Genomic DNA, 22,630 nt, shown 5'->3' with positions numbered 1-22,630 from the left:
ACTTTGCGGTACCAACAGAGGGGCTGGATCATCCTTAATCCCCAATCATGTGTTATGTAAACATCATCCAATCATGCGTAATGTATCACCATTGGCTTCCATCATTGTTATCATAACTGTTGACTTCCAATCAGCGCTTGTTTATACTGGCTTCCAGCTTTCGTTAATTCATTCCACTTGTTACTTTCTTATTGTTTTACTTGTACATATAAATATAGCTCTGTACCCCATTCTCAATCACCTGATGAAGGAGTAAGCATTAACTCCGAAACGTTGTGTTCTCATATAAAGAAGTTGATATCCATAAACATCTTCATTCTTATGTATTTCACTTCTAAATGCCCTTCAAAGACTTAAAGTAACATGATTCATACACATCATTGTATGTTAAGTGTTCATTTGTCCTATGTTGTCTTATTCTTGCCGAATGCCACCTCTATACATCTTCACCTTTTTCTTCTACTTCCTGGAACCTTGTCAACAAGAAGTTCCCTTAACTTCCTCCCTATTCTTAGTCAGGCAACCCATTCTTTGGGATTTTCCCTTCTCTATTTATACGACGCATCAAAGACTTCCTTATTGGCTGTTGTGTCCTCTGATCTTACTTACTTTGGCCACCTGTTTTCCTCCTCACTCCACTAGCTGTTGTTGAGCAGGAAACATCTTTCCCTTTCCCAGGCTTAGCTCAAGAAAAGCTTCATTCTCTAGCAAATAAAGCTTATCATCTCATCACCATTGTGTCCTGTTGTCTTGAGCAACAGCCCAGAGCCAAACTAACGAAACACGGCTACACATCTATCTGTGAGGAAATCAACAGTTTCTTTCTGTTGGAGCATGTCAAAAATAACATCGAGCAATGTATTAGTGAACACTTTGTGGTTTTATGTTTGGTCAACATTAATAATATTGTTATCATACCATTTGGGATTCAGACGCACAGTCCTGTTATAAGTGGGTAACAAGTCCGGAATGTCACTATATCGTGTCAAATTAAAGAAACAAAACATCTTTCCATTCTGTGTTCTTGTCAGCAATGCGTAATAATGAAATACAGAATCAAACTGATATGAATCCATATATTGTTTGCAACTTCAGTCAACAGTATTGACCTTGATGGAGACAACAGGAGAGAGGTTCAACACGAATATGTTTTTTTAATTATTATTAGAGAGTCACAAACAGTGCTGAAACCACTTTGGCCAGTGGAACTAAAGTCAGCAACAATTCCGTACAATTTGTGTGCCAAGAAACACCACTGTAAAATACTACCATTAAAAGTGGCATCATCTGAGATTCAGCTCCAGACGTCTATACTTCCCGGACACTCATTGGAAACAGCTGTCACAATGTCGCTATCAAATTCATTGTGGAGTTATATCATAGGTTTATTTAAGAAACTGACCCCTAACGTAATGGCTAGACTGCGTGCTTGTTACTCGTCTCCATCATGGACTGTGTATCAGGTAACTGGAACTGATGTTAACGATGCAGGCCAAAGGCAATTACTTCAACACGCTTACTGTGACGCTGTAGCCACGTTGTTAAGTGGAACTTATGTCCGTAACAATATCCAACACTTTGTGTGTTTAGTAAAAAGCACTCCAAATTAGACCCTTAAAGTGGCATCATCGATCAGGCAAGCCGCGCAGGTTCAGATCCTGCCATCCATACATCTGTTACCTCCAGGACAGTCATTACAAACAACTGTCTCAATATCAAATTCTTTGTTGAACTATATTATAGTTTTGTATAAGAAATTGTCTCCTAACGTAATGACGGGATTGGGTGCATGTTACTCGTCTTCATCGTGGAATGTGTATCAGTGACTCTGCATTATAGTTTTATTTAAGAAATTGTCTCCTAACGTAATGACGGGATTGGGTGCATGTTTCTCGTCTTCATCGTGGACTGTGTATCAGTGACTCTGTACGTGGCAGCTATGTGTGTCAAATAAAAACACCCAAGGAAAGAGACCGGGGCCTTCAGAGGAAACAAGCTTAAGTATACGTTGTTTTTTTCACGTTTCAGTTTGAAATGTTGCCAATTTCATTCCAGATAACTTTCTGGTGAATGGAAAGGTAACTAAGCCCATATTCCAAGTGTTTCCTAAGAGAGGTTCCATGTGTTCTGAAAAGTTTCGGGAATTTGTTATATTCTGTAGTGTTTTCAGAACTTGCCCCTAGGAAGATGTAAGAAACGCATGGCTGAAATGTCAGAAAGAAAACAATAACGAAAAGAAAACCTGCTACTCTTGCAAAAAAGCCTAATGATGCTACTTTTGTATCATAATCGAAACCTGTCTTTGCTTCTGATATTTTGTCGGTGCCTGGAAATATTTTGTCATCATTGCAACTAACCAAAGCAGCAACACATATCGATGTAACAAGAACATACTCGATGCAACAAGAAGACAATCAAAATAACAAGAAAATAACTGAATTAACGAGCAAATACTCCCAAGCACCGACAGGATAATTGAAGTCAACGAGAATGTGCGCTGAAAAATGTACTTCGTGTTACAAAGGTGACACCGTTAGGCTTTCGTACTCTGTGTATGTGGGAATAAAAAGAATAAGTGGAAATATAAGTCTTATGAATGTTCAGTGGAGTAATAATGTGATTGGCAACCTTGACCTATGGATATACTGGCTACTGACGTAAGACAGGACGTGTTCCCGTGTCGTCATAATGCCGTGCACAGTACTGTCCAGTAAACTGTACAGTAAATTGTACAGTGTGTCATGTGTATACAGTATATATTGGTATATTGGAATGGTTTGTCTGACCTTACCTTGATAAACGAAATCACGAAAACTACTCCCATTATTTTTCTTGACTTATATTTTAGTATTATTATTCCGAATCCACGCTGTGTGCTGATAATTGTAAAATATGTACACTACTGATATAGAACTTGATCCACTGAAGGTATGGTTAGGAACCATAGTTATTCATTTATCATAATTCAGATCGGTGCTTATAGAGTTAAACATAGAGGTGAACATTTAAGGAGAATCCAGCCCACATATCGCTGTATTGATTGCACAAATGACTGACCATGTGATCGGTCCAAACATTCAAGGTGGATTGATTTCCTTTCAGAACAATGAAAGTAACATCAAATGCCACAGGTAGCAAACCTATTCAATACTTCGTTGCTTTATATTCATGAGATAGTTTGAGATACTGCAACCAGTTACTATTCCAACGGAAAAACATCGAATCTAATCAAACAAATAAGATGTTTCGCTTGTTTCTTCTGAAATCGTCAGTCAGTGTTTTTTTTTTTTAAATCCGTTTATTGTGACATATACCTCTACTCCCAATGCATATTGTGCCTTACATAAGCTACACTGATTTCCCTTGATGGTATACAATACTTGTTTCTCCTCAATTCGTTAACTTTCTCGATCAAATGGTGGCAGTTTTGGCTTTTGTTTCAAGTGGAATACGCTTTCCCGGCGCTGTCTCGCAGACCGAAATCCAAGATGTGTTCGTCGTTGAGTACACTATATACATGTCAGAGATCATACTTGATTGGTCGATCTCGTCCCGATGGAGACTGGTTTGCAGGTCTATTGTCCAGAGTCATGCTGTTGCTGGAGGGATGCCAACGGTGGTAATTCACGCTTCAGTCATTTCAAGCAAGTTCTGAAACCAGATTCTACTTATGTGAGTGAGTGAGTGAGTTTAGTTTTACGCCGCACACAGCAATATTCCAGCTATATGGCGGCGGTCTGTAAATAATCGAATCTGGACCAAACAATCCAGAGATCAACAACATGAGCATCGATGTGCGCAGTTGGGAACCGATGATATGTGTCAACCAAGTCAGCGAACCTGACCACCCGATCCCGTTAGTCACCTCTCACGACAAGCATAGTCGCCTTTTATGGCAAGCCTGTGTTGCTGAAGGCCTATTCCACCCCAGGACCTTCACGGGTTCTACTTATGTGTAAACTCAGTGCGGTAATATTACAAATAGCCTCAAAATTGCACCATCACTTCTGAAGCTTCTGATAAAAATCATCTTTAAAGTCAGAGTAAATTGCTTTCTGTGCCCACATCATCACAGCTTGTGAACAGAGCACCAATGGATTCCCGTGTTAGATAGAGTCAGTCTCCAGTTTCCGGCACAGGAGATGGATCGGAGTTCATGTAATTCATATAAATCAGTCGGTTATTTCTACTGCGTTCTGTTGCGCAAATGATGACGATACAAACCTTCGCCCACAGAGTGTAAAAACTAGTCGGAACCTGTGTTTTTTTCAAGAAATTACCTCCGTTCACCAACTGAATTATGAGAAAGAGTTAAGGCATAAAGTCAAGAGGGATAATTATATAAATATGATGAAATGTAAAAAAAAATGTTAAACATTAAAAAGCGCAAAGACAGCGTGACAGTTTCGTATTCAAATGCTAGGAGAGCAGCCCCACTATACAGTTCGTCACAAGGTTCCGGATAATACACACATAGAATTATTCTTTCATTGCAACTGCCAAAAGTCGACTATTGACAAGGGTGTACCCGTAATGTCGATGTTTGTGTATATTGATTTTTTTTAGATGTATCAAGATGAATAAAGAGTAACATTGCTCATAACTGTACTTTTACTGTTATTTCATGTGATTATGTTGCTACCAGGGAATGTTCAGCTGCACTAGTCCCTTAGATATTGAGATAATAACATATCGTAGCTAAATGTACTCGAACAACAGAATATTTCCAAATGAAAATAGACCTGTCTCGACGAAATCAATATATGTCTCTTTATCCAAAATTACCACTCTGGAGAAGGCCATATTTGGGACATGATTACCCACAATTCCCTCCACTCCATGACGTGATGCTTGGGAACCAGGTCACGTGATGTCAGTGAGTTCTCTGTTGGTAGCATGAAGTACCGATGTTGTGACAGTATAATTTCCTTTGTAGACGGTCTAGATAGTGCAGTGTAGTATTGAACTAGACGAATCTACAGTATAAAAGTTTGCGTTATTTTGTTACGTTTGTAATTTCATGGATGGCCCTACATCTATACGCAAAATATATGTATGAACTAATCAAAGTCACATATATGTGCTTTTATTCACAGGCATTACAATGATAGTGGACATAATAGTGGAGGAATGTGGCCATACAGGGGCGGTGGGTTGGCCCAGTGATTGAAGGGCCGGCTTGGCACGAAGGAGACCCGAGTTCGATACTCCACATGTGTGAAACTCATTGTTTGTAGAAGCATGGATCTGCACACAAAAAATATGTACGAATCCAACAAAACACGTATAGATAACGCTGTACATTGTTACATATATTACAATGACAATGCACATAAAGGTGGAGGTACAACATTCTGCGGCCATACAGGGGCGATTAATCCAGTGGTTAAAGTTCCCACTCGACACGCCTGAAACCGTTTTTCGATTTTCCATATGGGTACAAAGTGTGAAACTCATTGCTGGGCTGCCCTACCGTGATATTACTTTAGCTAAAGGTGGCATATGACGAGTGGATGTACAATTACAATACAAGGCGACTATGATTATCGTAAGCGGCGACTAACGGGCACAGTTTCACGCTCGCTGACCTGGTTCACACATGTCATCTGTTCCTAGTTCCGCACATCGATGTTCATGCTGTTGATCACTGTACTATTTAAAGACCGCCGCCATATAGCTGGAATATTGCTGAGTGCAAACTAAACTCACTCACTCTCTCCCGTGCAGTGTTTTAAACCTGAAATCAAACCTTTCAACGTGAAAACGGTATATGTTTTTTTTCCCTTCCTTGTTTTTTGTCCATTATCACAGCGGAACAACTAGTACTCATCTATATGTAGGTATGCGAAAACCCTATCATCTCTATCTTATCAAATAGTTGATACCATATGACTTCAAACAAGACAGTACACGGACAGAGACGCTTTTCACATGGATTTTTGATATACCATTGAAACAAATATCAATTTCCAGAAGGAATAAGTGGTTTCCTTTCGAAACACTTTGATCAGGCATGATGAAGATGTTTGTCCATTTAACTGATCAAGGATATGTCACATCACTTTTTCCATAAGTATCTTATTATCGGCTTCTTTATGATTACGAAAATGATAAAATACTGCTTTTAACTGACTAAAATAACGTTTACTGCGCACGTTGTGTAAATACGTGTCTTGGAACGGTCTGATTGAGAGATTGCATGCTACATGAGTGATTGGGCTTGATTGTGTGAAAAAAAACCACTGTCTTCTTCATGTTGATGTACGCAGATGAAAGTGTAGAAAAATATTTGATGATGGCTGCTAATAAAATTGATTCAGAACGTGAAATGGTTATTCGGCAGTACCGTTTTTTTATTTTTAGTGTACAGTGTTTTTAGTGACAGATGTTTTCGTGAAAAGTCATTTTGTCCGAGAGTGTATTACAGTTGCCATGAATACAATTACAAACGTATAATGCATGTAGACTGTAATCGAACAATCTTTGTTTCTCGACTTAAGCACTTAGCTAATACTCCTGACAACCCTGCACGTTTGGTAACTCCTCAGATTTGCATCAGGAACCTCTTTGATTGCACGATTCCATTTAGAAAATGGTCAAATGTAACATATGTTGGTCAGTTGCCTAAACCAGCTCAGCCACCACGGCGTTCACAAAAACGGAAGTCGGACAACTGGTAGTCTAGACTGCGGACTGTGTGTACCAGTATGGTCTGTGTAAATTGGCAGGTCTCCGACTGCCGAAAGCGATGACTATAAAATGCCAAATGGGTTAGACGGCTGTCTTTGTGTGCTGGCGGTTTGGTGTCTTACTTTGAGGTTTTGTGTTCGAATCTTGCTTGGGACTTAAGCCTAAGAAGTATTAGAATTTGTACCTTACTAGGAAAGTGTAGTCCCAAATATAACACTTTGCGAAAGCCTCTTGTTGCAATGTCATACATGATCAGATTCATGTGCACACTCATATATTTGGTTTAGCATCAGTTTCATATAGGCTGAAACGTCCGATTCCCAGGTACTTTTTGACAATCCTTCAGTGATCGATCACTTTATCAGTGAAAGTGCTGTTGTTTATACATCAATTGCCAATATGGCAGATCCCTAAGGAATACTGATTCAGCACTTAAACAGTATCACATGTTTCACAGTTTCCACGTCCATCTAATGTTGACTTTCCATTTCTTGCTCAAACGTAACATTTCCTTCTTAAAAGCCAACGTTAATCACACGCCGTCGCTACCCCCGACCTCACAACCATAATTAGTCATTCTGTGCTGAGCGATCAAATCGTGTAGATTATATATGTTAAGCTGATAAGGATGCTTCGTCACCAAACACCAGCCTCTGGACCAGGAATAAAGCAGCAGTGTTATTAATCCCCAGTATTTACAGAGGGTCTGTATCTTCTGATAACTGACACTGTGTACACCGCCCTGATTCTAATAGGTCATTAAACGATAGATGACTGGACAACGCTCTTTATTGACAATCTCCCATCGTTCAAGATGAGCCGTCTATGAGCTTGACGTGGGCTTTATACGACCAAAGGCGTACTGCAACATTTGTGGCATTGATGTCGTGTTTAAATATATGGGATCAAAGCAGTCTGGAGAAATTATGTTTGCAGGATATGATTATGTCGAAGATCTTTATGAGGGCCATGTCGCCGGTAAAGTTGGTTAATTTGGAAAGTGTATTTGGTACGTTCTTAAACAAATCCTGTTTATACCATACACCTATTATGTTCGTAATAAAACATCAAGCGTATTAGTTTGTAAGTCAGATTGGAGAGCATCTCACGGGACGGCTACCACTGTACTCGATAGGCCCACATAATCCAAGAAAATCTCATTAAATGAACAAGTTCTGATTCCCTCACAGAATCCCTAAATCCCTCAGTTACCCTTACAAATAGGGATGTTTGGAGTGACTGGGTGTTGCGATGACTTCATAAACTTTCTTCACGCAAATTATTAAGTGAATCTCAGGTGCATTCTCACCTCATCAACACATTTTTTCTATAGTTTTATTTGAAAGGAAAAGGCAAGGATAACTTTGACCTAGAGGATAATTTCTTTAATGACACAAGATATTTTACGAGTTCAACACAGTATATATAACAATGCAGACAAGGAGGTAAGTCAGGTGCAACGTTGTAATACGTTACAACGAGGTATTATGTCTGGGGAGAATACATCCACCTCACCTCCACATGTTACAAGCTGACTTTGAGTTACACGCAATACATTTGTGAATGCAGTCAAGGAGGTCTGTCAGGTGCAACACTGTAATACGTTACAGTGTACATAGTCTTGTGTCTGGGTAAACATGTGACATGTTACAACCTGACACAGTCTGGTTCCATCCAATTTCCGCCAACATGAGGAGCAGATAACTGATAAGGCCTGAGGCGAGTACTCCTTCCCTTTATGAACTACTCTATGTCCAAGGTTAGTTGAGTAAATTGACAAGTATTTGCCCTAGCTTTGCAAAAAAAGAGCCCCGTCTACTCCTTTGATGGAATGAAATGTATTAAGGTCAGCAGCAAACAGCACGCTAGACAAAACTAATGCTCTTGTGAACATTAACCACGAATGAAGGAGGGCTTAGTCGTGAGGTTCGGCGACGGTTACTGATGGGTCGTTGGACAGAAACGGATCAAGCTTGTTACAGTGTGTGGAGTGAAAACGTGTTTTGTTACATATGTAATACTGTGTCAGCTGGGCTCAAAGAATAGTGTTATTACATGTAGAGTTGACTTAAGAAATCGTATTAAAGCTTGCTCGTGCTTTCATCTGTGTTTAATTCGACATGCTTGTGTCCAATATAAAATCGTTTTACTTTTTGGTGCAACCCTGAACACGAATTTCGTTATATGTTGGGGTCAACATAAATAATATTGGTATCACATCGTTTGGGATTCAGTCACATATTTCTGTTATATGTGGGAAACATGTCAAGGATCGTATCACCATATCGCGTCAAAATAAACAAAGACATGTTGGTATTATTATTAGTTACGCGGTGTCTTGAAAGGGTGTAACTTGCAAAATTCCGCATCTTCCTGAGGCGCAGCCGTACACCCTTTCAAAAGACCGAGTGACGAATTGGATTCAGCTGTAAAAACATCATTTCTCTACCAAAAGATGAGTGTGCGGGCATGATTTCGGCACGACATTTGGCGAGTTTGTTGATGACGTTGTGTCAGGATAGGTTTATGACGGGACGTCGGGGTCTGATCCCGTGATGACGTAAACGTTGTCAAACTGTGTTGGGGTGAATACGACGAAGTCCTGGGATGGTCCAGGCAGCCATGAGTGCAGTTTGGAACCTGTGGCGAAGATGGGTCACTCTACGCGTGGACGTCCAGAACGTGGCCGATCCATGGCGTCATTCGTGTTCTGGTAGTGTCTTACCAGCGCACAAATGGTGTTCCGGTTGCAGTGGAAATGTGTGGCCACTTGTCGTTGAGACATTCCCCACTAACCATCCCTATGGCCTCATGACGTTGTGCTTACGTTAGCCTTGTCATGCCATGCGTTTCAATAATCGTTTAATTGTTTGAACGATAGCAAGGGCAGGGGTTGAGCTTTCCAAAGTGACAGTATTGTGCGGCATTCATTTGCTCTGTTTCTCTTTCCCGGAATGCACATGCAACAACGTATTACAAGTCTCATGGACAAAACCACTGACGTCACGGAACGTGGAACGTGCTTGCATGTTGGATACATGTCACTAATCTCTGAGTTTAAATCCTTATGTGTCTACACAGGTTTGATAAATTTAGATTTTAATTTTTTGTGTGCACAGTTTCTTTATGTGCCTGGTATATGTATACAAACAAATAGGAAATTGAGGCAACAGTTTTATTACCTTGTTTATGCTTATAATTGTATAATTGTATACGGCGACATTGAAATTTCCTTATTCCATCTGAGGTCAAGGTGATTCGTACAACCCGCGTAATGTGTCACGAGACAGACTTGACGGGGTGTGCGGTTCGCAAACACTGACAAATCTGCCTACATGTTTTCGTATGCTTTGGCTAATAACCAATAAGAATTCGACAAATTTATCTTAAGGGTAGTAAGTGTTGATATCATCCTTGTGCAAGATTGAAATTGAGAAATATAGAATGCTGCCTCCTTGTGTGATACTCTAGTCTTGATATTGAGGAAGACAGTACACAATCATGCAATTACTTCGGCGTAACAAGTCGGGTTTTTTTGTTGTGTAATCTTGTGTATCTTGTATAATCGTCAATGTAAGCAATGTTTGTATTGTGAATGGGGAGTCACCAGAGGCACTTGTCATAGTGTGCAGCAGTACATATATAGTGATGCCATGTTTTATACAAGGTCCCTCTTAACAATCTCGTTATGTAAATGAGGTCCCTCTTAACAATATCCTTATGTGAATGAGGTCCATCTTAACAATCTCGTTATGTGACTGAGGTCCATCTTAAGTGAATGAGATCCCTCTTAACAATCTCCTTACGTGACTGAGGTCTATCTTAACAATATCCTTATGTGAATGAGGTCCCTCTTAACAATCTCGTTATGCTCGTTATGTGAATGAGGTCCATCTTAAGTGAATGAGATCCCTCTTAACAATCTCCTTATGTGACTGAGGTCTATCTTAACAATATCCTTATGTGAATGGGGTGTATCTTAACAATATCCTTATGTGAATGAGGTCCATCTTAACAATCTCGTTATGTGAATGAGGTCCCTCTTAACAATCTCGTTATGTGAATGAGGTCTATCTTAACAATCGCCTTGTGTGAATGAGTCCACGGTGTTAGTAGGTAAGAGTAAACAAGTACAACATTTAGTCATGTGAGACTCTGCGCACACAATGCCGTTATTTGAAAGTCAGCACAAACAGTGTTACATGAGAGTCAGTACAAACAGTGTTATCTTCGAGTGGGAACAGTGTTATATGGCAGTCAAGAACAGTGTTTTATGGGAGTCAACTTGAGGGAGGTGTAGGGGTGGGGGTCGCAAATGAAACTCGTAAGTGAGATAGTCGACACAAGCAGTATTTTGTGAAAGAGCCATCACAAACAAAGTTATGTGAGGGAAACAGCAGTTGGTCAGTCAACACAAACAACATGTTACACGCGGGAGTCAAAGATGACCATGCTATAGCAGACAGTCACTGAAAGCGCCCCTGTTATGTTTGGAGTGGATAGGGACACTGACATCACTTTAAGTAATAACTTGGTAACTTCCCATCTTACCCCGCCGTAACATTACAGATGAGATACAGACACATCACAAGTGCCACGTGGCCACGGCTCCTATGCAGGGTTAATCACGACATATCATTTGAAAACGAGCCACTGAGCTCCACACAGAGACACACTCGCGACAACAGCTGCCCCGCACAGTGAGAGTGCCGTGGTCCACCTCCTAACTGAATAGATACGGCTGAAGGGATGCCGTACTGCCACGAGTCTAGTTAAAGCTGTGAAGTAGTAATGACACACTCCCTGACACTGAGCGGTTTTCAGCTGTCCATTTGTGGTGTCTCTCCAATCCATCTTCATCGCGGAATTGAACTTCACCTTGTCACACAGGATTGCAGGTACTGATTCCGAGTATAGTTGTTTGGTGGCATGGGACTGTTTTGATGACATGATAATGCCTTGTTCATGAACAACTTTTAGGCATCTGACTGCCAGTAGGCAAACGATTCCTTTACATGTGATGGATGACGGTTAAAATCCTTTTCAATCTTAAGGTAAGAATGATTAATTGGTTCCTCGGTCACCCGCTCTGAGTGTATAGGGTGAGAAAAAAAAATTATACAAGATCTGAAGTGAGACAATTGAACGAGAAAGGTTGTAATACTCTTCGAAATCTGCAGAAAAACAGATCGGAATTCTGTTTAATCCTCAATAATTCCCCATGATGTTTCCATTTGGGATAGCTGTGCTTCTGTGCCAGTGTACCGACATGTCGCTGTCACAAGACGTCGTCAACCTCGCTGTCATCGCTCCGAGAAATGAAAGTCGAATGTTTTCCATCCGACATATTCAACCCGTCATTCAATACGTCATTGAGGAATTCAAAAACAAGAGTTTGCTGGTTGGGCTCAATGTTTCTGTTCGTTATGGAGATTCGAAATGTGATTCAAAGGAGGCCCCACTGAAAGCTTTTGATTTCTACATGGCTGATGAAGTCAGCGTGTTCCTGGGTCCCATCTGCGATTACAGCCTGGCGCCAGTGTCCCGTTATGCGCCATATTGGAACCTACCCGTGCTCTCACCAGGTGGTTTTGCGCACGATTTCGGGGCAGATAAATTGGATGAGTTCCCCACACTGACCAGAACAGGTATGACCTTCAACTCCCTTGCCAAGTCAACCATAAGTTTGTTCAAACACTTTAACTTCATACACGCCAAGGTTATCTATGACCAGAGTGGCCATTCCGGAATTACGCCAAAGTTCTGTTTCTTGGCAGCGTCTGCTATTGTGTATTACAGCAAGGTGGAGAAGTTGGAATACTCTTTCCACATCTACCTGCCCGACGTGCACGCCATTGACCACATGTTGAAACAAGAGGTCGGGAACATGTATTCGGGTGAGTAACAACGCACGATTACGTGAGAAGGTCAGCCAATCAGTCAGTCAGTCAGTGTGAAAAAGGTACTTCAAGAGGGCCAAGCCCTCACGAATGAATGCTCAAAACAAGGACCATTCCTCTTACTGCTAAAACTTTACGTTAGATTATAAAGCCTAGGACAGAATAGCCTAGAGTAGATGAATACTACAATCGCTTTTATGCCAAGGGTGCCTGTTCACAACTGTGATTAAACTAACAGCACACTTAGTCCCGAGGGGTACGTGCGTCTGCTGCTTTGGCGAAATAAGTCTCAGTATCTTTACGTATTAATACCAACTAACAATGTAATGTTGATGAACGTAACAAGTATGGAGCAATATTTCGAGATGACACCGATGAGCCCATCTTTCCTGTGTTTCATAAAAAGTGAGTGAGTGAGTTTAGTTTTACGCCGTTTCTCAAAGTGATAAAGGCTTACTGAAGCGGTACACAGATGAAACTGTCGTATCGCGATATGAAGGAAATACCGCAATGCCAGCATACCGTTACACCAGGTTATATTCCAACATACCGTTACACCAGGTTATATGCCAACATACCGTTACACCAGGTTCTCCCATTTGTCTCTAGCTATTTAGTAGACAATGACAAAGGATCATGACTGGATCGGCATATGGTAAGGAAAGTCAAACTGATCTGATTTTTATGAACCGATTGAATCCATGACTTTTTGCTGGACATGGACTCTCCCGCAACTACCCCTAAGAGCCAACACAGGCGGAAGATTGAAAATAGCGTTGGAAAAACACTGTGCATCATCACGATTTGTGTGAATGTAAGAAGATGACCTGTTTGTTAAAATTGATTACCTAATTTCAGCCGGGCGGTTAGTGCTGAGATAATTTTCATGGCGAGATATTGATCAGTGCAATACATTTATGCGCACGATTTGCTTCACATGGCCTGTAAACAAGTCAGTAATTGTCACTCAAAATGCATCAATAGATCATAAGGTTAGCCGTACACTAACACTCCTCCTAATGTCGATTATCCTAATCAATATTTCTGAAATATCTGTATATGTGCGATAACATTTGCAAAGAAAATCGTGTCTTCTCAACTGCCTTTAAACGGCATCAATGAGCTGGTATAGTCACATTTTGTATGTATCACTTGTACTGATGGAAGTGAAAGACAGTGTGAATGTGATTTGTAATATAATGCTCATTCTACAAAATCGAATATCGACAATTTAACTATTCAGTCTTCAATAAATTTAAATTGGCGTGAACCAGTTATAGCCAGCATTGCCTGACAAGACTTGGGCTTAACTCGTTGATATAGTATGTCTTTACATGAATGATCAGACTTGGTCTCATTTCGCCTGTGTATGACTTCATATGACGCAATATGGCACAGTATGTATCAGTACTTCTGAGTATCAGGTCATATGTCAATGGACTGGGACTACCTACATCAGTCAGTGCCTCCATGTCGCTAGCACTAACGGTATGTTTAGAATAATCTTCATCATGACACAGTAGCAACGCCATTTGTTCATGTCTCCCCTGTCTCACACCGAGATGGTCCGAGGAAGAATTGGTCTTCAGTAACCCATGCTTGTCGTAAGAGGCGACTGACGTAATTGTCATCATACCTGTTGCGTTGCGTAGATTGATGCTCGTGGTACTGCTCATTGGATTGTCGGGTCCATGCTGGACTAATCAGAGACCGCCTCCATGTAATTGAAATATTGGCGAGTGAGGCATGAAACAACAACACAACGTCTTGGTGGTGAATCAGAAACCAACCAAACAGCTCCTCTGTCTCGTCTGCCACAGGGGCTTCAACTGTTGGTTTTTTGCAGACTTAAAATTTGATAAACTAATGACGTTAGGAATGCAGCTGCCCTACTGCCTCGTGCTACAAGTGTTAAAAATCAATGTCAATGGCGGTAAGTCCTGTACAACATGCGATGGCAATGTTTGTCGGAGCCGTTCGTGAAAGTAGAAAGTCTGATGAAAGACCAGCAATGCCATCATGACTATAACATCCTTAAGTCAAAGGTTTCATTATGTTACAGCTGAAGCAACAGTATTCACTGCATCGTATTCAGTACTTATGCATCTTCGTCGTATACGTTTGAAAATATAATATAAATTCACTCTGATTTAAGGGTTTGTGGAACGCGACCGTCAAGCCAAAAACCCACATTCAAATCATCAGTTGACTGCAACATATGAAAATAATGGCAACGTCATTGGAATCTGCTTTGACTTAACCGTTGGGTCTGTTACCGCCAATAGCAACACGCTTATACAATCAGTGCGACCTGAACGATGACCGACGTTTACAGTTGGTGACCATGAAAGGAATGGAACCTTCGTCGTCGATTCGACGAGTGAACGATTTACCCACTTGGCTACCATACCACTCTAACCGTGCTTATGATAAATCTACTTCTACTAAAAAGGATCACGCCGAAGACTCGGGTTCGATTCCCAACATGGACACAGTACGCGAAACCCATTTCTAGTGCCCCCTACCATGATATTGCTGGAGTATCAATAAAAGCAGCTTGGCTTGAAACTGAACTCACTCACTTACACCATCAACGCGCCATTAGTCACACCTTAATTTGTTATTTCTAGTCCACTTATCTGAAGCAAATTATAACAACCTGTCTCTTAAACTAGCTCTCTGAGATTTTTTTTCGAAAAACACCAACCTCTTTCCCTGAACGAATCAAGTCCGAAATTTAATAGTAAGGCTTCGCTTTCGAAATAGCGCACTACCACGAGGTAAAAACTATTCTACGTCGCTGAACCTCGTTCCTTCAATCAAGCGTTTAAACACTAGTTACTCCGACCCTTGGATTCACTGCCCCGACCTCCGTGAATCCCCGTCTTACCCCCGAGCATCATTTTCCCTTCAGTGTAATGGGCAGGAGAGCCAAGCACGGAGATAGAAACGAGAATTCTTCAGTTGCGAGGGAAACTGATGTAAATCGCTAATTGCCTTCCGCGATAAGTTTCACGACATTTCGATGATGCATTTGTCTCTCTCAATCCATTGAATTAGTTTCTCTCATTCGTTGCGACTTTGTTGTATTATTTACGTGCTGAAATAATACATTAAATATTCATTATATACATTAAATACATTCGGCGAAATGTCACTGATTGAAACTCGACTCCCTTTGAAAACAGACCCCAGTCGTAAAGGAGAAAGTGTTTTACGCCGCTTTTATCAATATTACAGCAATGGGGCGGTGGGGTAGCCAAGTGGATAAAGTGTTCGCTCGTCACGCCAAAGTCCCAGGTTCGATTCCCCACAAGGTCACAATGTGTGAAGCCCATTTCTGGTGTCCCCCGCCGTGATATCGCTGGAATATTGCTAAATATCGCGTAAAACTGACTGACTCACTCACTCAGTGTTCCAGCAATATCGCCATGTTGGGGCACAGGAATGAGCTACCTAACTACCCCCTACCTAACACATATCTGCCCAACAACACCAAATGGCATCGGATGGCGAGGCCCTATAATTGGATAGCAAGCATATATATTGCTCCATATCTGTGTTCCTTTGTTTGTTTGGATTTATTTATTTATTTATTTATTTATTTATTTATTTATTTATTTATTTATTTATTTAGCACAAGCAAACATACAGCAAACTTCATTTTGTTTTTAGTTCTTCCTTAATACTTCCCTTTATTAAATACAAGCAAACAGACAGTAAACTCCGTATTAAGTTCTTATTTCATAATCGTTTTTGTTACATGAAACAAACGTTGTGAACTGAGGTCACAAATATTTTGGTTCAGATCTAAGACGTCTTTTCAGTGACGGCAAAATACCGCTGCCACTGTCACGCCTATAGAAAGGTCTATACACTAAGGCGATATACACTAATGTAGTCATTGCTGCAACGAATGAAACAGTATCTGTCTACAGTGTAACTCACCGTCATACAATATAGACCATCATGGATATATATACGAACCATACTACAACATCCACATACCACACTTCCAGAAATTGGCATGAAATAGATTCCAGACATCTCTTGTACTGGTCCCAGACGGATTTCCACCCATAATCCAGTGTGTAAGGTGCTGCTGAAGTAAGACAATCCCGCTAATCCCTGGCAGGAGGCAATCTAAAGTCTGACAATGAGATTCTTTGGGAGAAAACAGCACATTACATTCCACGATGCCACTAAAATAGGATTGTCAGACCCACAACGTCTCAACACTTCTCATGTCAACTCATCTAGTCTAGTTATTGTGCAAGATATTGGGAGGGTTGTGAATATCAGGTTGAAAGTTACGTAAAATGGTAATACAAACATGTGATCGCAATTATATTAGATAGGGGCAATTCAAGCGATGTTATTTATGAATACTATTCTACCAGCTGCTGAAAATCCCAAAAGCTGTTTGTGTGTGCCCGTGTAGAATATCTCCCACAATTGTGCACCACTGATGGCCCAATGAAACCCACAGGAACCTTTTAGGGAATCTGGGTAACTGAGACCCACTGGTGCCTTGCACGCTTTTGGGTAATTTGTTTCAATTTTCCGGAAACTTGAAAGAAAAGGTCGCTAATCTTGTTGAAACTCAAGAGTCCATTTCCTTGCACTTAGGTGTCCGGAATCCAATTTATTTTATATGCGACTTCGCTTGCAAATGCACCAGTAAGAAACACTCAAAATCGTGATCCACGATCTTTACCCATAATGCACCATCCTGGTGACGTACAAACTTCTGCTGTGAGCGTTCAGCACGTGTGCATTTCAACAACTGTGCACAAACATGTTACATCTAACCTGCAGTATTCGCATAATTATGAAAGGAAATGCACACATGTTCATTAGCGATAGTGGCGATGCGGAAGCCTAGTCGAACAAGCCACGTCAAAGACTCGGGTTCTATTCCCCACATGGGCACAATGTGTAAAGTCCATTTCTGATGTCCCCAACTTAACCTTGCTGGAAGATTGCTAAACGCTGCGTAAAACACAACTTATTCATTAACAATAACTGTCAGGCTTCTCATCTCATAGAATTAAGTAAAACCTAAACGGCATTTAAATCGTCTCTGTTCACTGTCTCCTGAACACGTAACAGTGTTAGTACCACATGTTCTGTCTCACTGACATTATCGACGTTTCACCCAATTGTTGCGTCATTGGGCATTGACACACATGTAATCATTCTAACTGAGCACGTCTTTTTCTTTGGCTGTTGAGCCACTCAGTTCAATCCGTACCTTTTTCATCCATGAGCGGATATTTTTAAACCAGGCCAATTGAATCTACTATATTTACTGGCAGAACATCTGCGCGTTCTTTTTGGTAACCCTTGCGACACTCGACGCACTTTCGCCCTCAGTGCTGTTTGCCCTCTTTCCAGTTCAAGCTCGCAACTGCGACACTAACGACCAAGGTTCATTTGGCATCAGGAAGCTATAAGGTACAACTGGCACAATCCCGATTCACGACGTGTGTACATTTGATGCGGTTAATACATGGACAGTTGTGTTGTGTTGACAGACATTGAGCGCTTTGAGTGGTTTCAGGTCTTGGTTACACTTTGTTCCAGTAGTAATTCTGGAAAATTATATTGGCGATAAGTACAAGCGGCTGGCCAGTGATCAGAAGCCGTGTCATTTCCGTCCCCTCGTCCGGTAATTTCCTGACTATTATATACACAACGTTCCAAGTTCTTATCTTCTTGGTAGTGGATTGTCAACCAAACCATTCAACCAGCTTGATAAAAATAACACCTTCCATTCTGAATCTCGTCAATTTACATTCAACACCTTCAACCGACTGGATTCGTTGTACACTTTATTACGTCCTCACTAGTGTTGGTTAAAATCTCATAACTGATCAGAACCGAGCAGTTATCGAAAATGACTGGTTAACTTAAAGACTGTTCCTGCTTTGTTCGTTAATGCGCAAAAGTTATGGGTTTTGCTATAGCGAATTGCAAAAGAATGGATTTACAAATTTCACATCTTTTAGGAGTACTAATATGTGTATACTAGGAACATACATCTCCTGAAGATAAATGCAACCGTTATTTGAACGGACTTACATGTATAGCGCTAATGAAATGTATATTTAATGACAGGGACAAAACCAACACATCTGTAAAATCATTGTTATTGAAAACAAGTGTTCCAAAATTGTTTCTGTATATGAATGAGAAAACACAATCAACTGCTTGGTCGTTTGGTCACTGCGACAAGTCTTTGACAATGTCAACGAATCGGACAACCACTTGCCCGGTCTTTTACTGAAGTGTTAGTTCCCTGTCGAGTTTCGTCCCTTAGCTGTACCAGGATCAGCAAGTTGAGCGTCCAAATATGTGTCTCGATTGTGATGCTTTATATGCCAGGATCATAAGTGCTCGTGACTTGTATGCTTCGCTCTGGGTTCCATTTTGAATTATGGTAATGCTATTTATCAATGCCAATCCAACTTACTGTCCCATCACATCAATCCATTTTGCCTCATAACCGGGGAAATGTCAAGAATGTTACCAATAACCCGCCTTTTACTAAATCTTGTTCAAGCATACACTGAACTCAAATTAGATCTGTGAAAACAGGCATAAACAACTGTCTCAATCCTTGGACCCTTTTCAGGAAATCATCATGCCACTCAACCCAGATGTCCATGATTGATAATCCTTAACAAGGACGCTGCACTCATGAAGCCTATTCCATGTTAGAGAGCAATGGCCTCCGGGTGGAGTTATTGCCGTGGATGTTGGTTGTACAATATGCGGTCGGGATATCTTCATGACCAGTCTTCTCTCACTTACCACGTGAGCGGGGCCTCCGGCCGTGAGATTACTGGTACCAGCCCTCATCTTTTGTGTCTTATCTGTCACCCATCTCGTCATCCAGTAGGATTATTGCGAATGAGAGTTGTTCTAGCTGGTGATATAGCTTTTTTTCTATTTTAGTGTTCGTAATGTGCTTTTACGGACCTACATTTCACAAATCTGGACCAGTTAAGCAAACATTTTCTTCTTGTGGGAATTTTCCAACTCAAGAGATACGATGAATGGTTTTGATGATAATATATGTTACAGTACTTTCAGAACTGGACGCGTTGTCACATTATTGAATGGTAGTTGGATGACTGCAAAATTCAAGCTGCAATATGACATTTTACATTAATGGTTGCGCGTTGCATTAATGTATTTTGCAGGAATGATTTGTATATTGTCTTCTTATACTATACAGTAGTAAGCGTGAGTTGTCCTTTTGTCTTTTAATTAAGTGAGTGCGAGTGGCGCTTTTGTCTTTATTGCAGTGGTTGCGATTCGAAATATTTTCTTTTGCAGTAGTTGTTACGAGTTGCCTTATTGTCTTTCACGGCAGTTATCTGTATATTGCCTTATCGTATTTCACTGTAGTGGTTCTGCGTTGACTTTTGTCTTTTACACGCATGGTTGTAGGACGCAATATTTACAGCAGTGGTTGCGTTTCCCAATATTGTCCTATGCAGTAGTGACTGCCGGCTGGAATATTTTCCTTGACAATAGTGGCAGAGATATGCAAAGTTGCTCCTGACAGTATTGATTGCAATGTTACCGTGCCTAGTAGTACGCTTCTTCAAGTACGATTCGACTTGTAACAGTAACCTTTATAGGGATAATGGTTTCTTTGCCCATCACTGTAACAGGCAGTTGGGCAGGTCTATCATATATACAGTTGCTTCTTCGTCGTTTATATCATGACCTTTCTAATTCTAATTTATTAACTACAATGTGCTGTTATTAAAAGAAAGAAATACTCGGGCTATGTCGCTCTTTGTTTCATGAATTACCTGAAGAGGATTGGTCGCGTGTGTGCTTATGGCTTTCTGTATATGTACAATGCTATTATTTTTGTTTATTTATTTATTTATTCATTCATTTATTCATTCATTCATTCATTCATTCATTTATTTATTTATTTATTTATTTATTTATTTATTTATCCTTAAAGTCGTTTGAATTCATTTTATTTGTCTCAAGCCTTGCATCTGGTCGCGTACTGTATCCAGCAAGTGTACTGCCTCTGTGAATGACAGTGTCTCAAGACATCTACTCAAGTCCTGATAGAACAATGGAGCTCACCAGTGTATTTTGGTTCTTTGGTAAATATATTAAAGTACTTATAACAACGACGAATCTGTGTCTCTAACATTCCACTTCACACACGAGGCAGACATGTTCGACTCGAATACCCCAGCAGAATGCATGGCTTCATCAAGGTACCATAGAAATATGGGTCAGCAGTTTTTCCAGATAAAATGGATGATCATTAAGGATGTTAAAGTCCCCAGGGGTACGGCCGACATACATTGGATCAATGTCATCATGAATCTCAGAGTAATGAGAGTTGAGAAGTCCAACTTCACACAGCAGTTCTTAAATTTATCGACTGAGTTGGTGAGTGATGGAGCATACGTTCCAATCACAAACCTAACAATAACATCTTTGTGAAAATTAAATCTACGGCAGACTTGCATTTGGCCACTCTTCTTTAAAAATCACGAGCGTATAATTTGTAGCTGACGTTCTTGCTCATCACGCCAGTAGCTCTGGTTTTACGGTTTCAAACTGACAGCCAGTGCACTCCTTTCAAGTAAATAATCAAATGTTTTCAGGAACAGGACGTCCATTTAATTCACTCCTGTGATTGACACTTTTCAAAAATATGTAACTGATCCAGATTCATGTCCAATCATAAACAAGGGAGTAGTTGTTGGGTTCGAGGGATTTATTCGAATACAAGGTAGTCCAGATCTGCGCTAGAACATATGTACAACATGTAATGCAATCGTAGATATTATGACAGTTCAGAGGCACAAGATCAGAACAACACTTCTAACTCGTTTAAGATAGAAGGCTGAACTATCCAAGCTTACCAACGACTTAGTAGATTTGTGCAGATTTAATGAAAATACATTTTGAATATTTAGTATACGCTGACGACGCTTTAAAATGTAACAATATACTGTTTACAAACACAATGGTAAAAATGTATGGCATTTCGAATATTTAAAATGGGCGAACGCTATACCGATTTGGCTACCCAGCCCCCCTATTCCAGTGGGTCACCAGAAGTCACCTCGTCACAATAACCTACTTACCCCACACTAATTGTACTCGCACCTGTTATTTTAGGAATGATTTAGGACCTTAGGAATGAGTGAAAGAAGCATCGAACTAAACGTCGCACCAGTTGTAGTTTAGCGATGTGGCTTGAGAGCAGTGCAATGTCAGTTTCACCATGTCCAGCAATATTAAGTGGCAGATCACAGGACCTAACCACCGAAGCAGCAGGCGCGGTATTCTCCTTGACTATATGTAATCCTGACAATAAAGGATAGATATGATATGGATGCAAACTTACCACTGACCGGCGTCCACCTGTGTGATATTTACCTACCAATGTTTACATCCATAACCTACATGAGATACGTAAGTACTAAATCCCGAACAGGTTTTCAAAATTTAATGTTGGCTAAGCCGTCACATGACCAGGTTACGTGGATTCCATAAGTTGTTGTTGTTAGAACGTGACACGTAGCTTTGGATGTTACGTTGTATGTTGCCTCACACAGAAATGTCGTTTTTTTTAATTGGCTGAGCGTTCTTCTGTTGTTTTAAAGTACCCAGCTCACGAGCGAGTACCATGTTCTATGTACCCCGCTGGTTTTGCCGAACTCATTTGGTTCTTCATGGTAGTAATACTTATTATTTTACCTCACACGTGAATGTCGCTTTCTGATTGGCTAAGCGCTACTCTATTATTTTCAACGTACCCCGCTGGGAATTCCGAACTCTTCTGGTGCTTCATGGTAGTACGTTCTTACTTCGAATAACATTGAATCACGCATCAACCACGGAAATTACCGATAATTTGCGATTGAAAGTCGATGAAAGGGAGATAACTCTAAATATGTTTACCTTGTGTCGTCTGCAAAATGGCGATTCGCCTCGCATTCAACAGAAGTGCTTCAAACAGTTCAAAATTAAATACAAGAGTT

The 22,630-nt window shown here is 40.6% G+C and overlaps 1 protein-coding gene across 1 annotated transcript in view; it reads left to right on the top strand.

The window, feature by feature from the left end:
* The first annotated feature begins 11,959 nt into the window (after positions 1–11,959).
* LOC137259535 (atrial natriuretic peptide receptor 1-like) overlaps positions 11,960–22,630 on the top strand; it is a 142,246-nt gene continuing 131,575 nt past the window's right edge. Inside the window, exon 1 of the mRNA XM_067797167.1 lies at positions 11,960–12,587. Coding sequence (XP_067653268.1) covers positions 11,960–12,587 — 628 coding nt within the window. The remainder of the gene's footprint in view (positions 12,588–22,630) is intronic.

This window comes from Haliotis asinina, chromosome 13 (assembly GCF_037392515.1).
Source record: "Haliotis asinina isolate JCU_RB_2024 chromosome 13, JCU_Hal_asi_v2, whole genome shotgun sequence".
Lineage (NCBI taxonomy): Eukaryota > Metazoa > Mollusca > Gastropoda > Lepetellida > Haliotidae > Haliotis > Haliotis asinina.
The sequence above is the reverse complement of the archived record's forward strand: the minus strand, read 5'-3'. Positions and strand labels throughout refer to the sequence as shown.